Source organism: Falco cherrug, chromosome 5, assembly GCF_023634085.1.
Source record: "Falco cherrug isolate bFalChe1 chromosome 5, bFalChe1.pri, whole genome shotgun sequence".
Classification (NCBI taxonomy): domain Eukaryota; kingdom Metazoa; phylum Chordata; class Aves; order Falconiformes; family Falconidae; genus Falco; species Falco cherrug.
The window spans coordinates 25,032,196-25,053,754 of record NC_073701.1 but is presented as its reverse complement, the minus strand read 5'-3'; the positions used below and the strand labels follow the sequence as shown (position 1 = coordinate 25,053,754).

At 46.9% G+C, this 21,559-nt stretch overlaps 1 protein-coding gene across 5 annotated transcripts in view; it reads left to right on the top strand.

Annotated features, from left to right (window-relative positions):
• The window catches only part of IQSEC3 (IQ motif and Sec7 domain ArfGEF 3), a 106,977-nt gene that overhangs the window by 75,363 nt on the left and 10,055 nt on the right, over window positions 1-21,559 (top strand). For 4 of the 5 annotated variants that reach the window (XM_055712198.1, XM_055712193.1, XM_055712196.1 and 1 more), the window contains exons 5-11: window positions 2,915-3,076; window positions 13,775-13,897; window positions 14,550-14,716; window positions 16,784-16,923; window positions 17,769-17,894; window positions 19,036-19,135; window positions 21,182-21,343. In XM_055712198.1, the coding sequence (XP_055568173.1) occupies window positions 2,915-3,076; window positions 13,775-13,897; window positions 14,550-14,716; window positions 16,784-16,923; window positions 17,769-17,894; window positions 19,036-19,135; window positions 21,182-21,343 (980 nt within the window). The remainder of the gene's footprint in view (window positions 1-2,914; window positions 3,077-13,774; window positions 13,898-14,549; window positions 14,717-16,783; window positions 16,924-17,768; window positions 17,895-19,035; window positions 19,136-21,181; window positions 21,344-21,559) is intronic. The other variant, XM_055712195.1, reaches the window with a different exon arrangement.

Below are 21,559 nucleotides of genomic sequence, written 5' to 3'. Positions count from 1 at the left end.
AGGCGTACATGTGCACACATCCTTTTTGCTGATCGCTCCCCTGAACCAAGAGCTGAAAGCCCCCAGTTTCTAGCAGCATCTACCATAGTCTATCTGGCCTTGTGTTGTCTTTTCAGAAAGCAGTGCTCCGGCTCGGAGCAGGCCCCTGGGAACACATCGATGCTGTGCTGCTATGGCACTTTCCCTATCCCCACTCCACAATGAGGGGGTGGAATCCCTGGAATGGAGAGTGCTTCATTATGCGGTGCTGCTGTAATAACTCAGTGTGTGTGGGCAGCTGGCTGTGTGGGCAGAGGGAAAGCCAGCAGGACGTGAGGAATCCCGCAGCATTTGCTGGCCGTGCTTAACACCCCTGCAACACTAAAGAAAACAGCAGGGATCAGGCTCAGGAGATACAGAAGTGGAGCTGTCTGCTGCACGTTTGGGTAAAAGCTGCATGCTGCAGTACATGGGATACACCTGCAGGTGTTCAGCAGCAGAGATGCTGTACTGCTATTGGGATTTGTGGAGAATAAATTGAATCCTGGGGAAAAGTGATGAAAGGCTGTTGTTAGTGGAAGAATAGTGTGTGCAAGTATATTTGAGTTACAGTCTAGGCAGTGCAGGAGGGCTGTCGTGGCTGGACTGTTTTATCCTACATTCTCCTGCATTGTGTGTGCCATCTTTACTGAAATCTGCACATTCATGCGAGTGTGTGAGCTGCATTTTTCTGGCCGCATTCAGCTCCCAGCTCCTCTGGAGTGAATCCAAAATCAGTCCAGTGGCTTTGGAGTCACGTCAGTGTAGCTGAGATCGTCCTTGTTCTGTGGACACCATACTATCCCTTGCCAAATACCAAAGTGTCCAGGTGGAGGTGCATTTTATGAATCTCTGTTGCTTAGCTTGACTTTAGTCCTGACCATATGACCTTTGCACTTAGCAGAAAACTTTGCCTGTGCTCTTCAAAGGTGAACCAGGAGATCTGTGTGACAATACAGAAGGTACACTGTTGGTTTTCCCTGAAGAAGGCCTGGGATTTTCAATATCAGATCTTGCAGCTCTCGTGCATAAATTTAATGGGCAGACTTGTTCTCCCAGCCACTCTCCCCAGGGATGCCACACTGCCCAGGATATCTTCTTTGTGACATTACAGAGTAAGCAGAACTATTTCAAGCCCATGTACTTTTTGTATACCCAGGAGGCCCCCGTAAGGAGCAGGCCATTCTCCTGAATGCTGATCTCCTTATAGCTAGACATAAGTTGCTCACCCACATCCTTCACCACCCGACAGTGTCACAGTCTGTGCCTGTGCATACCATGCATTCACATGCTCTGACATACCATCCTATCCTTTCCTCACCCCAGGAAACTGCCTGAGCAAACTCACTCCTGAGCCTTGATGGAGATCCTTGAATTTGTGTTAACAGTGGAAGTATGGCATCCTTTCATGGAAAAGCTACCCTCTTATCTCTCCCCACTCACCAGCTCAGAGAACCAAAGGAATATGGAAACCTTCCTGGGGTTGCACTAATTCCCGCTCAGCAAGAGTGCATCATGACAGACACCCGTCGTTGGGGCAGACTGAAATAAAGGAGGAAAACCTCCTGCACAATGCACACACACACTCATTCCCATCTGTACTGTGGGACAGGCACCACATAGGCTCACAGCCACTCACAGGATACATAGAAGCGTGTGTGCTTATAGGAGACATGAGAAGAAAGACAAAATAGGCATGGCTCTGTTGAACATGTAGGGTGCAAGAGAAATCTGCACGTACATAGACACACACAAACATGTGCTTGTTGTGATATGTCCTACCTCCCAAGAGCTGTGTATGTGGGCACAGACACTGGCACACTAACAAGCAGAAAATTGCTCCCACAACCAGGTAGTCAGAGTCAGGCCTTCTCAGCACCAGGCCTGTTCTCAGAGGGGCACTCACAGCCACAGAGGGAGAAAAACCCTCTGTCTGGGAGCTGCACACTGCTCTCTCCCAGCTCTGACAAGGCATTCTCCAGGTGCCTGCTCACATCCAGCATCCACCCACACAGTTTTCTGCTTGAGGGTGTGTATCAATAGGGAAGGAAGGAATGAACAACACAGCTAAGGGCGGGGGAAGTGGAGGAGCAGATAAGCACATCTGAGCATGGGATTTCTGTTCAGGCAGTGGGCACCAGGCTCAGGTGAGGAAGGTAGAAAGTGTCACTCAACACTGAGCACTAAAAATGTATGAAAAAGAGATATTTTTTTTTACTGAAAAAGTACGCACCTTTGGTTATCCCCCTTTGTGTCTTGAGCCTCATTTGCCTGTAGACCACAGCAGCAATGTCTCCTAAGTCTCCTCACAGCCATGTTTTGTCCTTTGCCTTTGCCTGCCCCACGGGAGGTGAAACCCCAACTCCCCTAAAGCAAAGGGTCACGCGCCCAGCTCTCACCCCTGGTCCTTGAGGACAGCTTTCTGTGGGTTGCATTTGGAGCAGCTGAACATACTGGTATTTCCTGTGCTATCTGTGTGGGGGACACGGTCTAATCATGTCCTCACAGGGACCCTAAACAAAACAAGCTGGGCCAGGGAAAATGCAAGAGCCTTTGACTCTGGAGCAGAAGGGTGGCAGGAGAGAGTCACTGATCTGGTATCCTGCAGGATCCTTTGTGACTGTGGGATGGCACTTGTGATTGCCAGGTGACAGCAGATGCTGAAAGTGACACAGCAGGTCCTGTGGCATCCTTTTGTCCTCAGTGGTATCTGGAGGGGAGTCCCCAAAGTCACTTTTCCCTGTTCCCACTGGTCCCATCATGCCACACATATGAGCTTACAGGAGCCCGTACACATACTGAGGGCTGTATTGCTGCAGGCTATAAAGTGAGCAAGAGGCAGTAATGTCTCAATGAGATCATGCAAACTCACCATGTTTCTGCCCTTCCCTTTCAGAAATCCAGACAAAGGGATCCAGTTCCTCATCTCCCGAGGCTTCATCCCGGACACTCCCATTGGGGTGGCACACTTCCTGCTCCAGCGGAAGGGCCTTAGCCGCCAGATGATTGGGGAGTTCCTGGGCAACAGCAAGAAGCAGTTCAACAGGGATGTGCTGGAGTAAGTGTGGAAACCTCTTCCCCTCCTTCCTGCACTGTAAAGGAATTGCCAGCCCACTCTGCCCCTAGCTGCACCAGCAAGCACCCTGTCCTCCATGCCTCTCCATTCCCCCTCTGCAGGAACTTCACCATTCCCACTCTCTGTCTGGCACCTCTCAATGTATTTCCCAGCAATGTGTTTCTCCCTTAATAGCAGCAGCCCTTTCATTTCAGTCTCTTCTCAGAGGACCTGTGATCATCGGGCAGGAACTCAACACTGGCAGGTGGTAGAACTAGTGATGCTGGGAGGTTTTGTGGCTGCGAAGTTCTAACTGGTGTCTCACCCCACCCAGATAAAGCACCTCTGATGCTTTCTGGCAAGTACTAAGAGAGGCAGAAGGGGATAAATATTTCCTCCTTGCTGTGAGACCAGCAGGGAGCAGCGAAAGCTGGCTGCACACCTGGTTCTCTTACTGTCCAGTTTTGAGATGAGTGGCCTATTCAGTTTGTACGACTGTGCTACAGGGATAATAAGAGGTGAGTTGGTCCTGGTTGTGGTAATGAAGAGGCCTGCGTGAGGAAGCATGCTGCTAAGGATTTGTCATTACCACTGCAGTCACAGAGCACTGAGGTACATCCCGACTGGAAAAATTCCAATGGGCTGAGCTGCGCCTTTTCTGAACAAAATCTCAAGTTTCTGCCCTGTTTCTGTTTAGTAGCTGCCTTTGATAGATTGTTCTTTTCAATTCTCTCACTGTGATCCTCTCCTGGTCACACAAGCCATACATCTCTCAGCCTACAACTCTCTCCTCTTTCAAGTCTTGCAATCTGGGCTGCAAAATCCTGTGAATACCTGAGACCCGTACTACCTCAGTGCCTGCCTGTTGCTTTGCCTTCCACGTTGTAACCATTGCTAACTTTTCAGACCCCAGCACCTCAGGAGCAGGGTCTGAAGTGTTGGGAAGAAAAACATCTTGCCTGTTGTTCTGAGCATTGTCCAAGATGACAGGCTTTCAGCAAAGACAGCCTGGGGAACTGAGATGAGTCTTTGTTTCCTGCTTGGTCCTGATCTACTTCAGGTGAGGGAAAAGGAGAAAACACAGCTCTCTTTATAATAAAAAGAGGACATCAGGAACAGGTGACACCACCTTTCCTGTCCTGAGAACTGCTACAGTGAAAGCAGGGAGAGTTTGCACCAGAGTGTGAACGTGAGGGCTGCCGTGGAGGGTGATGTGACCTGTGTAGTCAGGGGGCACCAAGCTCATTCAGAGACCCATTTCAAGGCATGACCAGCACTCAGCTGGGTCTTTATTAGGCAGAAGCACAGTTCTTAGTGGGAGCGGCCTCTCCATTAGGCAGTAAGTTCTGTGCACTGGATCCTTAATTATGTTTTCTCCAGTCTCCAAAATGTTCTCTGTCTCTCTCAAATTTTGCAGCCAAACAGAAACCATAAATCCACACACCATTTCTACTCCAGGGAAAGACTGGAGGATGCCAGCTCAAGAGCCAAATTTGGGCCCAGGTTTCAAAATTCATTCCTGTTGCAATTGCTTCTGCTTATTGCTCCAGGTATCTCACCTTTGGTTCAGCTCTTTCTTTAATATACTGTATGGGTATTGATTTGGCCAGCGACGAGACACATGTTCTCTCAAGTCTCTTCATGCTGAGAGCTACAATTAAAAGTAATTGCATCTTTTTCTCCACCAAGCAATGTGTGGGCTGCTTCCCCTGACAGATACTCTGCTGAAGTCCAAACCTAGCCTCTGCACAGACAGGGAAATATTACAATAGCAATAGGCTGGCACTTCCTCATAGTCCTAAATTTGACATCATCCCTGCAAACGACCACATTCTTCTGCCTCACATGTGACTACAAACTCTTGTGTCACAAGCTCCTGTGAACAGTCCATATTGCAAAGCTTGGTGCCTGCCTCCCAGCCTCAATGCCCAGGAGGTGCTATGTTGCGGTGCCTGTCTTATCTCTGCATCCTGCAGGAGGGCCATTAAAGCAGGTGGCCCTACTCCATCATGCTTATTACTCTCAGTTTCCACTGCACCTCTCAATGTAGCACTCTAAATGTTTGACGGAAGAGTGGCCCTGCCATCCAATTTACACATGTAGAAAGCAAGGCTCAAAGATGGGAACTGAGCTGTTGAAGCTGTGCGTACATGGACATATCTTGGACATGAACTGTGTGTCAATGGACATATATCAAGCAACCGAGCCTGAATTCAGGGTTCAAATCTGTGTCTGATCTCTCCAGGCACCAGACGATGTTCTTGCACTAACAATCTGTGCTGCCATCTCCTCTTCACAATAAATTGCTGATCTGTCTTCCTTAAAGGCAAAGATAAAAGTAGACATAAAATACACACAAAGTGTTCTAAAGCAGGAAGGAAAAACCACACACAATCAGCTGGTTGTAGCTGTGCTGTTTGCAGGTACTTTCACTCTCTTCCTGTGTCAATTCTGAGCTTGGGGATAGCAATGCTTGTTGGTTTTTGCCAGCAAATTTTCATCAACTGCTCATGAGAGCTGGCTGGGCAATGGCTGCACATCCAGTGGTGTGACGTGCATGGAAACAGAGCATTGCCGGGAGAAGTTCTGGCCCAGGATATTTTTCCTGTCCGTGCTGCAGGAAGAAGGCTGGCAGTGTAACACAGTGTGATGGTGTTCCCAGTGCACTGTAGCTCAAGGACTAGTCACAACATCTGAGCTGTTTGTGTGGGAGCAAGGGGCAGCTCAAAGACTTTTTGGTATTTTAGAACTGTCTGAGACCTAGTCTGGTTCTCATTCCTCAACCAGCTCCAATCAAACTAGCTCAGGAACACTGGCACAGGTTGGGAGAATGAACTCTGCAAGGACTGTCTCACAGTTCCCACATCTACTCACACTTAGCAAACTGGTTAGGGTACGTGGTATTCCCTGCACAACGCGTGGCAGCCACGATAGCTCCTACAGTGGCTTCTGCACAATTTGCCCATGTCACAGCCATTTCTGTGGGCCAAGTGGGCAGAAGAAGAACAGGCAGTGCTAGTCCCGACAAGCTCAAGTGCCCAGGCAGGGTGGCCATGAGCAGGCAGTAGTTGTTGGACAGGCTCTGATCACCTGCAGTGAGGAAGCATGTAGGCAGGGGGAGATGCCTTTGCCCTTTCACATCTCAGAGCTGGCCCTGGAGCCTTCCTGGCCCATCCTTTCCCTCCTGAAAGCAATTTCAATTATTGATGCTACTTGCTGTGTTAGTTTAGCTTTCACTTGATGTGAAAATTTGTGTTAGAATTGTGTATTGTAAGCATTGTTTCTATTGCAGCCAGGTTGAATTAACCCAACTGCATGAATAAATAATAGAACAGCTTTTAAAACATCTGCAAAAGTGTCAGCCTCCCTTGTGCGTTTGGAGACATGGCAGAGCTGCCCAGGTTACAAAATCCAGACTCAGCTGTAAATCCAGCCATAAGTCTGCAAACTTCTTTTGGCTTCCATAAGTATTGAAGCTGTGTTGGCTGGCAAACAAGCCAGCCGTTGCCCATCCCTGGAGTCAGGCAACAGAGCTCAGGAGTGCGCAGCGGCATTTGGCACTGTGAAGATGATCCCTCTTTACTACCCACCTAATAAATGTGAAACTCCGGAGAAGCGCCATGCTGGTTGCAAAGCCTTTTATGTACGTGGGCAGGAGGGTGAGAGTAAGCATAGTATGAGGCTTGAGCACTTCAGTATGCTATTTTGCCTTCCCACACCTGCATGCCCAGCACCTAAATGCCCTGAAATTATATTCTTCCTTCCATCTTCCTACTCTGTCTTTCAACCTTTGACTGATTTTCCTGGAACCCAGAAAAGGTGTCTGGATAACTCAGAAGTAATTATACACGCTAGCTAGAGGAACAAGTGAGAGAGCAGGAGATTTTCGACAGTATCTGACTGTAATTGGCACACACGCTTTGATAATACTAAACTGCTCAGGCCTGTCTGTTTAGGGAGATGCAGTATGTCATTTTCTCTTGCAGAAAAGGCTTCAATCTTTAGAAGTAGGATTTATCTCACCTATTGTTAGGCACCACCAAGTTTAGTGTCTTCTATCAATTTATGAATTCCTTTAGTCAGTGGAGAGATATAGTTCCCTCAAGTGTTGTTTTTCTCAATGTGCTAGTTTAGGCTGGACATCTAGCTTTTAGACATTTTATGTTACAGGGGATAAATGCCAGCTGTAACCAATTTTGAGCATCCCACAGTAACACCCACTCACTGTGATCCAGCATCCCACAGTAAGACCCAGCCTCTTCTCCTGGAGATCTGCTCCCACAACCTGCCCTGCAGCCAGCTGAGTGGAGTCACTGGGGACCTACCCCAGGGTTTCAATTTCTACTGGTCCAGGGAACACAGCTGTAGAGAGGTCACCTGAACCATTAAAGCTCTGATACGGTACTGAGCAGTTTTTATCAGATCTACTTGACCAGTACTGCAAAAAAATAATCTTATTACTTGGGAAAAGTCAGGCCCAAGGCATTAACAAATATTTTTAATATGAGACACATCATTCTTGCATCCTTTCTTCATTCCTTTCTTTTGTGTTACATGCTCAGATGTATTGTTTATTTCTTTTTGTGCACTCTTCATTCGGTGTTTATTTGTTGCTTTTGTTCTCCTTCATTCATATTTCCCTTCACTTTAGTTCATTCTTCCCCTCCACCTGTTTCTGACTCAGGAATTGCTTCCATTTATAGTACATTCATGAACAAGATAATGTGAGTGATGCCATGAATGGACTTGGCTGTGCTGCTGATACTGGATGGTTTGTGTTCAGGTTGTGGGACCTGGAAGTGCAGAAGTGTCTGTCCTGTTGTACTTACTGTCAGAGGAGAAAGGGACAGGGATTCAAGCAGAGGAGACATTGTGCTGAGTCAGGGGCTCGTTGGTGTTAGCCTGTAAGTTGCTGTTAGACACACTCTCCCTGTGGGTGAGCAGCTCTCGTGTCTGTCAGGCATGTGTTGCCTTCTCTTTCTCTCATGGGAAGTCAGAGAGAGAAAAGCTGCTCTTAGGAGTGTAAGTGCAGTACTGGGAGCCCAGCAAAGAGGCTGTCTCTCAAAGACTCAAAGAAGTACTAGATTCCTCTTGGACTGGCAGAGTGAACTTGACAGGTTAGCCCAAACTAGCCTCCTTTCCCCTTCTCACTGAGGACATTACAGGGATCAACAGGAGACTTGCATTACAGGAGGGTTTGAGCAGCACGGTGCTGCAGCTTATGCTGTGGAGCAATAGATAATGATGGAAACAGGACAGAGGGAGGAACGTGTTAGGCAGTTCTGACCTCCTGCTACAAGCAGAGCGCTGGCACAGATCAAACTTGTGAACAGAAGCAGCTTTCCCATGCCAGGCTCGCAAAGGCTGAAGGTGCAGCTTGAACCTGGCTAGGTGCCCAGGTAAACAGTGGTTTCCCTTGTCCCCTGGGGGACAAAGTTTCCCAGTGTCCTGTGGGGGGGAGGATGAAGGCTGGGCAGAACCCTCACCTGCATGGCCAGCGTGCCTGGAGTGGGAGCAGCTCTCCACCTTGCTGGGCAGATCTGGTGCAAAGCATGATGCACTAGGCAATTTCTTGCTTAGGAAGGAATAGATGCCCAAGTGAGGAGCCATGTGAGCTACTAACAACCCCGGGAGGGCAGGTAGGTGGTGACTTAGCCCCAGAAAAAAAACAGGCAATGCATGTAGTGCAGCATCTCCCAGCAAAGTAAGACTGGTATGGTCTCCATTGCAGACTACCCTCACACAAGGAGGGCATGGAAGGCAGTACTGGGACACATGCCTGTGCCTGCTGGTTTTAAGGAATCACTGAGTCCCGCTCATTCTTCTTTCTGTGAGCCTCAGTCAACATGTGCAGGGCAGCCTCCTCCCAGGGAGCTGAGCTCTTCCTCTGCAGTCCACCCTAAGCCTGGTTCATCTTCAGAAAGCTGGTAGGGTTAGGGAAGCTGGAAAGAGGGATGTTTCTTATTAATATCTTTGTGCCTTGTGGTTTTAAACTTTAGCTCTGGCTGCCTCCCCACCTTGCCCCCTCCCTGAGTATGGGCTACAGGTTCATTACAGACACTTAGTTGCAGCCCAGCTCCTGCTGCATTGTCACCTGAGCAGAAAAGCTGGAAAATAGGTCATTACGCTTGGGCAAGCAGATCTCAGCCCCACACGATACAGCTGCTTCCTGCCTTCCCTGAACCCTTTCACCACGCTTAGCCCTGGGCTAAATCCTTGCAGCTCTGATGCCACTATATCCACTCCCTTTTGCAGAGGATCTATGCCCCACAGCCTAGGAGACAATATGGACGCCACAGAGGTAATAGATGGGCAAAATGATCCAGCAGGGACCCCACCCTTTGGTTCTGTCACCTGGCACTTGGCAAGCAATTCTCTGCAGCTCTGAAGTGCCTGTCTGCCGAGTGCCCCAGGACAGACCAAGCTCCCCATGTATACAGGTGGCACATGAGCCCTAAAACTCCACCACCTTGTTTATGAGGCAGTGTGTCAGCACTTTGCCTGCTCACTTCAACAACATGATCCAAACATCCAAAGTCTTATCCCTGCAGGTACTGGGCTAAATGCATCTGTGGGTGCACTGTGAGCTCAATTCACATGGCTTGTTGCAAGTCCATGGGAAGGAAGGAATTGAAAGAAGAGTAGATTTAGAATGTGATTACTCTGCTCCTGCTTTGTTATCCTTTAGGCCTCCTGGTGGTCCTGGAACAGGCATCTCACAGGTGTTCTGCTGTTTGTGGAAAAATGAACTCAGCACTGGATTTGACACATGCGCATAAACTGCTGGATTATTCCTTGGATGCAGAGCACCATCCACTCTTAGCTCAACCTTTGTTTCTTACACTGGCAAATCCAATTCTGGGGAGAGACACCCCCCTCACGCATGCAGTTACACTGCCTTTTACATTGCAGCTCTGGAGACTGATGTACTTCCTGCAGTATACTTGCCAGGATATGTCAGCTTCAAGGTCTCTACTTTGGAAAGAAAATACCTCCCTGCTCTGGTTTCACAAAGAAAAGGTGCATTGCGTTCCAGGGGAGCTCTGATATAGGCACCACAGTGCATTCAGCAAGTTAACAGGAGTCTGTACAGGCATCTGAGATCAGGCAAGACAGCAAAACTTGTAGCCACCTAGAAGATAAGCAGGAACATGGCAGCCCAATAGCACAAGGCTCTTTGGCTCTTTTAGTGGACATTGCTGTGTGAAATTTGCTCACAAAAAAATATCAGACAACTATGATCCACCATTCTTTCTCTCTGTCTAGCGGCAGAAAGTAGTAGCGTACCTAATGGCTCCTCTAGAAGCTATTCCTCAGGCGTTTGGCACAAGCTTTGTCAGACAGATCAAATGCAAGCTCAGACTGACTTTGAGTCAAGCTGCCTTCCTAACCTGTCCTTTCTGCCTGGTCAACTTTCCTCAGGAAGCAGGGTGGGGACACCCTTCTTTGGGCTGAGAGATAAATGGAAGGGACTCCCAGGGGTTCATCTTAGAATTTACAAAGTAAACCTTCATCTGTTAGGCCATGAAAGAAACTCTCAAAGGAGAAGCCGAGCGTAACTCATCTAGCAGTGCCAGAGTTTGAAAAGAGCTATAAACAGCTGCCTTGTCCTAATTGTCCTAGTAAAGGTTTGTTGTTTTCTGTATCAAGGGCATTGACTTTATTATTTGAGATTTGTACACAAACGGGAGGACTTGTTAGAGCAGCCTGTGTGGAGGTGGAAGGAATGATCAGTGAGGGAGGGAGTGAAAGATACATCATTTAATGATGGTGGATTGGGTTTACTAGGGTGACCTCAGCAGGTCTCACCGGAGTGTGCAAGGACTCTGCTTTCACGCGTCTGGAAGCAGACAATAACAGGAAAATCATTGGGTTCAATGCTGAGAAACATCATCCATTGGAAAAGATTAAAGAATAATAACAGAAGTCCAACTGCAGAGATGGTTGCAGCTGTGAACACAGTAACAACTAACCAGAGAAAAACTTCTTCACTATCAAAGATAGACTCCAAGAAGCAGAATGCCTTGATGTCAACCCAGGGGACATGTGAGTATCAGTATGAGAAAAATAAAAATAACAAAGGGAAAAGGCAGTGGAGGAAGGTTTTGCTGTTGCCAGAAACCGTTTGTGAGTTTCTGCAGTCTACCTTTGGAGAGGAAAAAAAGATTTTGTGTATGCTTTCCTATGAGAGCAGCCCCATTGATTCTCTGCCTGTGCTCCTCATGAGTTGTTCCTACATTTTGATGATATGGAGTGTGCAGGGAAAGAGCCCATTTCCTAGTTGAAGTTGTAATGGCTCCAGCCTTAGAAGATACTGAACACTTTGTTCAGCTAGAGCTCTTGGTAAGTTTTTTACTACCTAATTCTGTGGATGTCACTCCAGTTAAGCAATGATATCTCAGCTCTTGAATCAACAGGGGAATAGAGGAATGGAGAGATGTCTCTGAGCATTTGAACCCTGTCCCTCACCTATTTGAGACATCATGCAATAGGTTTTTATTCTAGCAAGGCTGCACATGGCATTTGACAGCCTAGCTCACAAAACACTTCCCAACAGCTGACAGCAATCTGCAGTGCTGTAAAGAAGGCCAACAGACACATCTCCAGTTTATCACAGAAAGGAAGAAGAAACTGGTGACAGCACATCCCTTTATTAGCAGAGGTTTGCTTGGTAAGATTTCTAGACAATCCTAGGAAATGGAAGGATCCAGAAGAGAGCTAATCCCCTCCCCCTCTATTTTCCCTGTACTACTCCTCATACAGTTCCAGATAACCTGTCTTGGGGAAAATTTCCTCCTAATCTTAAATTTGGGCTCAGTTTATCCTTTACAACATGAGAAAGCAAACCAAACACAATACAGAGGATAAAGTAAAGGAGGTAGGTGAGAGGGGGAGATAGAATTAACATCCAAGGTATATAGAAGCAGAATGTAGGAAGTCCTTGGATTTTTAATACACTTGTAATGTCAAGGTGGTTGCCATGTGACTGAAGATTAAGAAATTAGTAACTTTGTATTTAAGGAAAGCTTAAAGAAAATGGGATTTTGGCACCTGTGAATTTCTTGGTCTGTCAGATAGAATGTCACCTTTGAGAATTTACTTATGGGAAAGAATAATGGCAGACAGGAAGGTAAATGGTACATACCAAAGCCAGTGGAGAGTAGATTATTTCAGTGTCTGTCTTTGTTAAAATAACTGGTTTTCTAGACAAGGGACGTGCCGAAGGTAATTCTAGACTTCAGCAAAGCATTTGACATGAGAAATTGTTAGTTGAGAGTGGAAAAGAGAGAAATTAGCAGAGGAATCACGAACAGGGGAGAAAATTGGCTGATGCAGACGTTAGTGCCTACATACTCCACTGAAATGGGAAGCTGGGCCTAAGGGAGGTTATGAGCAGTTTTCTGAGTCTAGTCTTTTGATTAATGCTTGCAGTAATGACCTGGACACCAAAGGTAGGACTATGCTAACAAAATGTGATGAAGCCACATGGGGAAGGTGTTGTCATTACAAATGACCAAAATACCATGCAGTAAGAGTAAGAACAACTACATTATTTGACTAATACAGACAGCAGGAACTGTAGTATTAGGTTTTAGAGACAAACAGTAGGGCTTTTGTAAGCTGAGAATGCTTTACTGGAAAACAAGACAAGTGGCATCCCCTGCTTTAGGTACCTAAATAGGCTATAAATTACCAGTGTGCAATCCATCACTGTGAAAGAAAAAGTGATACCAGATGTATGAGGTGAAATATTTCCAGCAGATTACAGAGAAGTGTGACACTGAAATGCAGTGGAAATGGAAAAGATTGTGTGGAATGGGCAGAAATGTATAAAATGAATAGGGGTTTGGACAGAATGAATTGCTGGGGACTTGTGGTGTTTGACTACATGGGCAGTTTTACCCAGCCTTGATGTTACAAGCCAGCTGATGTTGCAATGCTATTTCTGTACAACAGCTTCCATTTCCTATTTTCTCTGAACTGGTTCTGGTCTTTAAAGACATAATGAATGTTGTTGCTGCAGTGGTTGAGTGGGAGTGAAGAGTGGTGAAAAAGGTACGGGTTGCAAATGGAGATGTATACTGAACAGAATGGAAGGTGAGGAGACGAAACGTGCAGCAACAGCCCAGTGAATAGAGTTAAGAGAATGATGAATAAGCAGATAGTGAACAAGTGCATATGTTGAGAGGGAGAGAGGAATGGACAATGTGTGAAAGATTACCAGATGATAGGAAAGGCAGAAACAGATGGATTTATATCTACATTGATAATGGTATTGTTTAGGTGTCTAAATTTCTGTGTCGATATAGATGTCTAGATATCTCTATCTAGATAGCTAAATACCAATACATATAGATATATACTTTCTCTGTCTATGTATATGTGAATATACATGCTGTATATGGTATGATATGAAATATATATATATATCATGGTGTATATACACACACTTTTATTTCTTTCTATATACATATATATGGTTAGACACAGGAATTGCTCACCGGCTGTAGAATGCAGGAATCACTTGTCTGAAATTACTTCCCATTTTAAGTATGATCTGGGAAGCTGTAGTGATGTCTCAGAGCCTCTCTCGTGGTATTTCCCTCGGGGACTGAGCCTTGTTGGCACTGCAGTGAAGGAGCTTCCTGGTGTCCTCCATGGGAGGACATGCTGATGAAGGCTGTGTCCCCCCTCCCACAGCTGCGTGGTGGATGAGATGGACTTCTCAGGTATGGAGCTGGACGAAGCCCTGCGGAAATTCCAGGCCCACATCCGTGTGCAGGGGGAAGCGCAGAAGGTTGAGCGGCTAATTGAGGCTTTCAGGTAAGACAATGAGCCCTGCAGCCCCTCTGCTGCAACCAGCTGGAAGCAAAGAACCCACCCAAGACCAAAACCATGCAACAACCATGCACTGAATGGCCAGAGACCTCCCTTCCAAGAAAGGTGATCATGGAGGGGCTTCTGAAGCATGGAGTCCTCTGTGCCACGGCTACAGCAAAGCCATGACCTTGTCAGATGTTCAATGGGGGCACAAAGTTGCAGAGTGAAGCCAGTCCTGTCATGTCTGCCAGCAAGGGACTCCCTGTTTGTTGGTGACTCACAGGAGGAGCAGCACTGGGGCTTGCAGGGGTGCTGGGTTGCTCCCTCTGTGCATCCAGAGGAGTGCTTTGCCCTTAGCAAGGCAGGCTGAAGTAGACATCTCCTATATTACCCTTACATAGTGACACCAGCTGGAGTAGTCCTCTCTAGTCTCACTTGCTCTTTTGGTTGCTGAGGGCAAGAAAGCTGAAGTGTCAGTAGACTACTTCAGCCACTGGTGGGTAAATTTGCCTTCAGAGAGCAGTCAGTTCCTTCCCATTTATGTGAGAGGTGGAGTGAAAGGAGGAATTTTATCCACTTGTGATGAAGCCATTGCCACCCTGGAGTAGAGGACTCCCATGTTCGATGTTAAGTGTGTGCATCTCTCCTCCTGCAGCCAGAGGTACTGCATGTGTAACCCAGATGTGGTCCAGCAGTTTCACAACCCGGACACCATCTTCATCTTGGCCTTTGCAATCATCCTTCTCAATACAGACATGTACAGCCCCAACATCAAGCCTGACAGGAAGATGATGCTGGAGGACTTCATCCGCAATCTCAGAGGTGAGGGTCCTGCTTTAATTTTTTTTTGCCCTCTTGCTGCGCTGAATTCTGCCTAGGTGAAGGTAGCAAAAACCTAGTGAAGCTGTCTTTCTCCAGGGCTGCTGCTGCTCCTTGTGAGCCAGACATGGAGGGCCCTTTGATGCGTTCTCTAGGATGGTGGGGAAGGGGAAAACCTAAGCATTGTCTTCTGCAGAAAGCTGTCCAGCCTTCTCAGAAACCAACTGTTTTCCTTAAGAGATGGTTTCATCTTGTAACAGATCTCACTGCTTGGAAGCAGTCCATCGTATTACGTTTTGCTGTTGTCTCCATCCTTCTTAGACCCTGCTGGATTGTGCTAAACAAGCCTTTCCCTTCCTTGCTGCTTTGAATATATGAAGACATTTTCCTTCTATTCAGGCTAAATCTTCCCCTCCTTAATTGCTGGCAATTACTTAATAGTAACTGTAGGTGTGACAGAGTTCATGCATACATTACCTCTTCATAATTTCTGATACATCAGTTTCCCAAATCAATTTTCTTCTGTTTCTTTAAGGTCAGTCCTTCCCATCTTGGTAATAGGTTGCTAATAGCACTTTTTCAGATATGGTCACAACATACTCATATATAAAGCCACTGCCTCCTCCTTATTTTCAGGTCTGCTAATGCAACTTAGTATTGTTTGGCCTTTTTGACATCACATCTAGACAAATTCTTGTCTAATTTCCTAGCCATGTTCACTCCTGGGTCATCCTAGGTCAACCGTCTTCCATGTCTTACTGCACATCTGCAATTCACATGAAGCTATCTCAAAGTTTTTTCAGTGTAAATCCCTGTCTAGATTTTGAACTTCTATGGATTCCTTTGAGTCGTTTCTTTGTCCTGACTGCTGTTCAGAAAGTGTCATCTCAGCCTCCCACACCTTTCCTAATTTGTCATCCACTTCAGACTGGTATAATGTGACACTGAGGCCCTCTTTCAAGTTATTTTCTGAGATACTGAATGGGGCTGATACCTGCCATCATCCCCTTTGTTATTACAGCTAATAGCGCTAGCTCGAAAGGGTGTTTTATGTTAACTTAACTTACAGTTGCTTGAAAATCTGCCAGTTCACCTTACAATGAACTCAGCTAACATGAGGATCACTCACCTCCAGTGTGTAACACACCACAACTCGCTAGAGCGAGTGAATGTCATCCCACTACAGACAAGGGGAGACAGTTCATTAGAGACTCACCTTCAGGCCAATGCCCAGGACAGTAGCTTCACCAGCTTGTGTTTGAAAAAAGACAGAATATTCAGGCTGGATATTTGGAAGGATGTCGATGAGAGAGCCAGGAGATGACAATGCCTCTCCATTCATCAGCAGTTCCTCACCTGCATCACTCTACATCTCAGACCAGGGAGCTGAAGGGAAAGCAAAGAAAATCCATATAAAATGACTGAACTAATTCAGTTTAGCGGAAAGACTGACAGTTTAATTTGTAGTATTTGGCTTAGGGAAGGGTGAAAGAAAACTTTCCTGCCAGGCTCTGCAAGGGTCAGAGAGCAAAATTTGGAGAGTTGTTTAAGGAGAAGTAAAAGAGGAGAGGGACAGGGCCAAGAGAGATATTGAAGACAGAGTAACAAGAAAGTATTACTCCTAGGAGACATCACAGAAGCAAAATGGTGGAGGCCACCGAGCAAACAGGAGAGATGACACTTGCATTGGCAGAAGAAGCAGCTGAATCCCGTCATAGATCTCCTCCACATATAGCACTTCTGATGATATGAAATCAATGCAGGGATTGCTGCAGAGTGGCTCAAGATATATGAATGTTAAATTATAGCTATAAAACCTTAGGGAACACATGGAAAGGAGCCACCATGCAATGGAATAATGAAATACTCATTTGCCTTAGAAATGTCAGTCTCTGGTGCATTAGGTATTAAAGCAAGAAAGAAGACAGCCTAAAGCAAAGTATTGCTCTTTCCCTTCAGCCTTCCCACAACTACATGGTGCAGAGGCAGTAGTTGCCTGTCAGGGACCACCAGGTCTTCCCTTTCCTTTTCTCCCTGCCTAGTCTGCCCAACATTTTCTCTGTTTGGTAGGGGTGGATGATGGTGCTGACATCCCACGGGAGTTGGTGGTGGGAATCTATGAGAGGATCCAGCAGAAAGAGCTAAAATCCAATGAGGACCATGTGACTTATGTCACCAAAGTGGAGAAGTCCATAGTTGGAATGAAAACGGTGAGTACCCATAACCCCACCGGCACCCACTCACTCTTCTCACCCCCACCTCCCTCACTGCCCTCTGTCCTGCCTTTTTCCTCTCTACCCCTGTTCCTTTTCTGTAATAACTTCCTTGCTTGTCTTGACAAATTCACTCCTTTTTCTCTAAACACTTTCTTCCTTGCTATCTCATTCTTTCCTAATTTTAGGGATCTTCTTGGCCAAAGTTTACAGTATCTGGTGCAGTAATTGTTTGCCCAAGAATCTTATTGCAGGTCTTGACTGCCAGTGCAGGTCCTGCCTGCCAATGCTCCAGTGATAGCTCTGTAGTGTTTCAAACTTTCAGGCCTTGTGATGGTGTAGGAAATGGAAGGCAAAGTGATAGAAAACAATTTCACCCATCTGTCTCCAGTGAATTCCCTAAGGACTGCAGGGGTTAACAGACTCCCAAATGCAGAGACAGCTTCTTCAGCAATAACTGATCTGTCATGCAAAAACATACATATTGTGTACCCAAAAGGAGCAGAATAATTTCTCAAAGTCCAGGTAACCTGCAGATGTCCAGTGGGATGAGAGAGGATGAGGAGTCACCCAGTGAGTGGAAGCCAGAGGTATATGAAGATGGGATGTGTGAGCAAGAGGGTTGCCTATAGCCTGTCTTACTCCTCTGATTTATCGAGATCACAAAGGCATAGCTCTCTCTGCTAGTGCACCAGCAGGAAAAAGTGATGGTGAAGAGATGATCTGAGTGGGCAGAATTGACTTGTGCTGCTGTCACCAGGCAGGCTTGTGCAGGCTGAGGGTGGGGAGACTCACAGCGGCATCTCCCTCAGCCTCTGCATGCTCTTGTGGATCTTCTGCAGGTTCTGTCTGTGCCCCATCGCCGGCTGGTCTGCTGCAGCCGCTTGTATGAAGTGACTGATGTGAACAAAGTGCAGAAGCAGGCAGCTCACCAGAGGGAAGTTTTTCTCTTCAATGACCTGCTGGTGGTAAGTGTGCTCTGGCAATTAGGCATTGCGATGATAAAACTCACCCCGATTTCTATAAAGAAATTAAGCCCACTCCACAACACCCATTTCCCCCCTGTCCTAAAGACAGACCATCTCCTGGTCCATCAACATTGTAAGAGACAGCTCTGGATCCTTCACTGTTAAAAACCTATCAAAACTAAAACTCTAACCCTTGAAAAAACAAACTGTCCCATCCCACAGCCATCCAAGCAATGTCATTGCTCTCTCATGCCTTTTGTAGCAGGGACGTTCATTTCATGAAAGGGAGGTTCATTTCTTTGTCTGTTTGCACTATAGTAGACAGAGCCCTCCCATGCACTTTAAATCTTTTCTGTCAGACACTTTAAAACCACTGCCTTCTAACATTGCAAAGGCTGTAGGAGACTACGTATTACTTACTGGAGCCCCAAACGTGTGTAGTACTTTTAAAAGTGTCCTGCCCCAGCAACCTTGGAACTGAGTTCAGCCTGGCATAAGGGAGTCCAGAGGTACACTGAGACTGGGAGGAGGCCAAACAAGGTGGAAGTTCTCCTGTATTTAATGGGAAGATGAAACCGGATATTGCAAATGTAAAGCTACACACAAACACTTTTGTAGGAGCAGAGGACAAGAAAGCTTTCCCCACCTACTCCTCTGCACCCACGTGTACAGTTGTGAACCTGGGGAGAGGGTCTGCTCCTTGCTATCCCTCTACTTCATGGGATAAATCAGATCCATAAGAGCTGGTGCTGAGGGAGTGAGGGCACAGCAGCATTCACATATGCTCCTGTTCCCAGCTCTAAGGTATTTCTGACAGGCTCCCCTTCACCTTTTGATCTGGTCCCCGGTAAAGAGAATTACCCTTGCAAAGTCAGAAATGTGGTCATGAAAAAGCCAGCACCTCTGGGAGACAGAGAGCTGAGTGGGTCCCAGGGCTATGCATACAGAATTTCAGAAGTGTTGTTACAAGTGCAGCATGCCAGGCAGCTTTCTGGGCAATGACCCTGTCAGTCACCAAGTGTTACTCCCATGTACAATTAATAGAGCTTGCAAAAAGCTTTTTTACTTTGAGCAGTTTGCATTGTTCTTGCTTCACAGTTCCCCAGCACCCCGCCCAATGATGCTTCTCTCCCTCCAACAGATCCTCAAGCTTTGCCCCAAGAAGAAAAGCTCCTCAACGTACACATTTTGCAAGTCAGTCGGCCTGCTAGGGATGCAGTTCCATCTCTTTGAGAATGAATGTAAGTCCATTGGTCCTTGGTTGCCTGGAGTGGTTTGGCAGGGAACAGGAGGAGGGAGGGGGCTGTGTCACCCAGTGTGACTTTGCATCAGAACAGAGATTCCATCAGGGTTGAAAGTGGAGGGGAGAAAACTGAGGCTTGGTGCTGAGGAAGTTGTTGTGCAGGTAAAACATGGTGAGAAGAGGTTTCTGGTACCTCTCACTAGATATGAGCACCTGCAGAAGGACTGAACTTAAGCTCATTGAAGGATCTGGCTTGTCATGGTGGCAGGGAGAGCACTAGTGGGGAGGAACGAAGGAATCAATCCCCAGATACATCTCACTGAGCTCTCAGGAGCCAACCGCAGGTGGAGAACCTCATTGACAAAACTGCTGCTCATGCCCAAAGTCACAACTACCACCTCTGCCTTCGACATTGATAAAATGTGCTGCTGCAACCTCCCTGCACTGTGCCATACTGTGCTGAAAACTTCCCAAGGCAGAAGCAGAACCCTTGGAACAGCACCCACCAAAGCATGGCGAGAGGCCAGCCCTAGTCAGCCTGACCTTGATGGTCTGGGAATAGAGCCATGATGTGTCATGACTGAGGCTGGTTGTGCAGTGGAGGAGTTCCAGAAACAAGCAGGCTTCCTCCTGGTGTGGGCAGAGGGGCTGCACAGCAGTCCCGGGCAAACATAGCTGATGCCCACCAGGGTTTTTGTGAGCACCTGCAGAACATGTTGCAAGGAAGTAAGACTTAAGCAGCAGCACTATGGCTATACATCCTCCCTCTACCCTATTGGCAGCGTGAGTCACTCTATCAACACCCTGCCCTCTGCAGCGTGGGGAGGCTTTCACATCCCTGTGTGTACCGAAGAGTCATTCATAACAGAGCATCGCCAGGAGGCACCACCAGAGCTGGGATCAGCTTTCAGTGGTATGGTGACTATCCTGTGAGTGCCCAAGGATCTTCTGGCAAAGGCATCCTGTTGGGCGTCCACTGCAGAAACAGAAAAGCAGATGGCCTAAATAGCTTGTGATCTGAACAAATGAGAGAGATACAGGGTGGGAAAAGGGGCCTGGGACACAAACAGGGTAGCTGAGGGCTGACAGCAAATAGCAGGTTGGTTCCTTGACTTGTTTTTTAAAGATTGGTAAAGGAAGAGGGTGGAGAAGTCAGGCAAATGCAGGAGCAGTGGAGGAGAAGAGAATGCAGAATGGGAAAGGAGGGAAATTAAGTGTAGAGAAAGATGAGAGGGAAAGAGAAAAGGGATTGAAACCACTGGCCATTGAGAAGGTAGAGAAAGTTCGGTCACAAGTGTAGCAAGTTCTCTGCAAACTCTCATTCTCCTGCTTGTTGGCTGAATCTCCAGCCACGACCTCCTTGCACCCAGCCTGATCTTTAAAACACAAAGGCTTTTGCTGTGGTATTTTCACACTGTGCATGTCCTTTCATTTACATTCCCGTGTGTTTTGCCTGTTGAGGAGTACTAAGCAGAAGGCTACAAACCTACATCTTTCTCTTTACCATTCTCTCTGCACAGCACGATGAGCTCCCCACCCATGCTGTGCAAACACCCCTGCCGTGTTCTCTGCTGATGGAAGTAGAGACTGGGGAGTAGTCCTGCCACTGTGGATGTTCATGGCTATTCTAGCTTTGACTCCAAGAGCCAGCGTCTCCCGCTGTATCTCCCACAGGAGAAAAAATGTTGTTGGCCTCATATATGCTATTTATTCCTCCACAGATTCAGAAGGGCTTTACAGCCCTACCTCTGTGCTTGGGTTCCTAGAGCCAGTGTTGCATTAAGTGTAACTAAGAGCTAGAGTTTTCTGGGTTTGACAGCACTGTGGTGCTGGTGGCACTTGCCTTGCTGCTGCAGCTAGGCCATTCTGTTCCCGTGGAGGGCTGCAGTGCTGCAGGTTCCCATAGTTTGCAGTGTGACAGACTCTAGGGGTGCCATTCTTTGGACTCATGTTGGAGACTCTCTGTTCTGCAGAGGTACCAAGCAGCCAACTACTCTAGCAAGAATGCCTAATGCCTCTTTGTTTTGTTGACACATCTTTACAGATTACCCCCATGGCATCACACTGGTGACTCCAGTTTCAGGCTCGGAGAAGAAACAAGTACTACACTTCTGTGCTCTGGGTGCTGAGGAAATGCAAAAGTTTGTGGAAGATCTAAAAGAGTCAATAGCAGAAGTGACAGAGCTGGAGCAGATACGAATTGAATGTAAGGACCTCTAATGCAATTCATACTCCGATGCCATCACACTGCATGTCTACAAGGGAGAAAGGGTGAGGGAAATGGGTTCTTCAGGAACAGGGGGAAAGACAATGAACAGCACAAGTCTGCAGAGGATTGTTCTTGTGTTCAGTGACAGGGTAAAAAAGCAACCAGGCTCTGTGATCACCCACCAGCAGGAGAAATAGAAGAATTTAACTACTT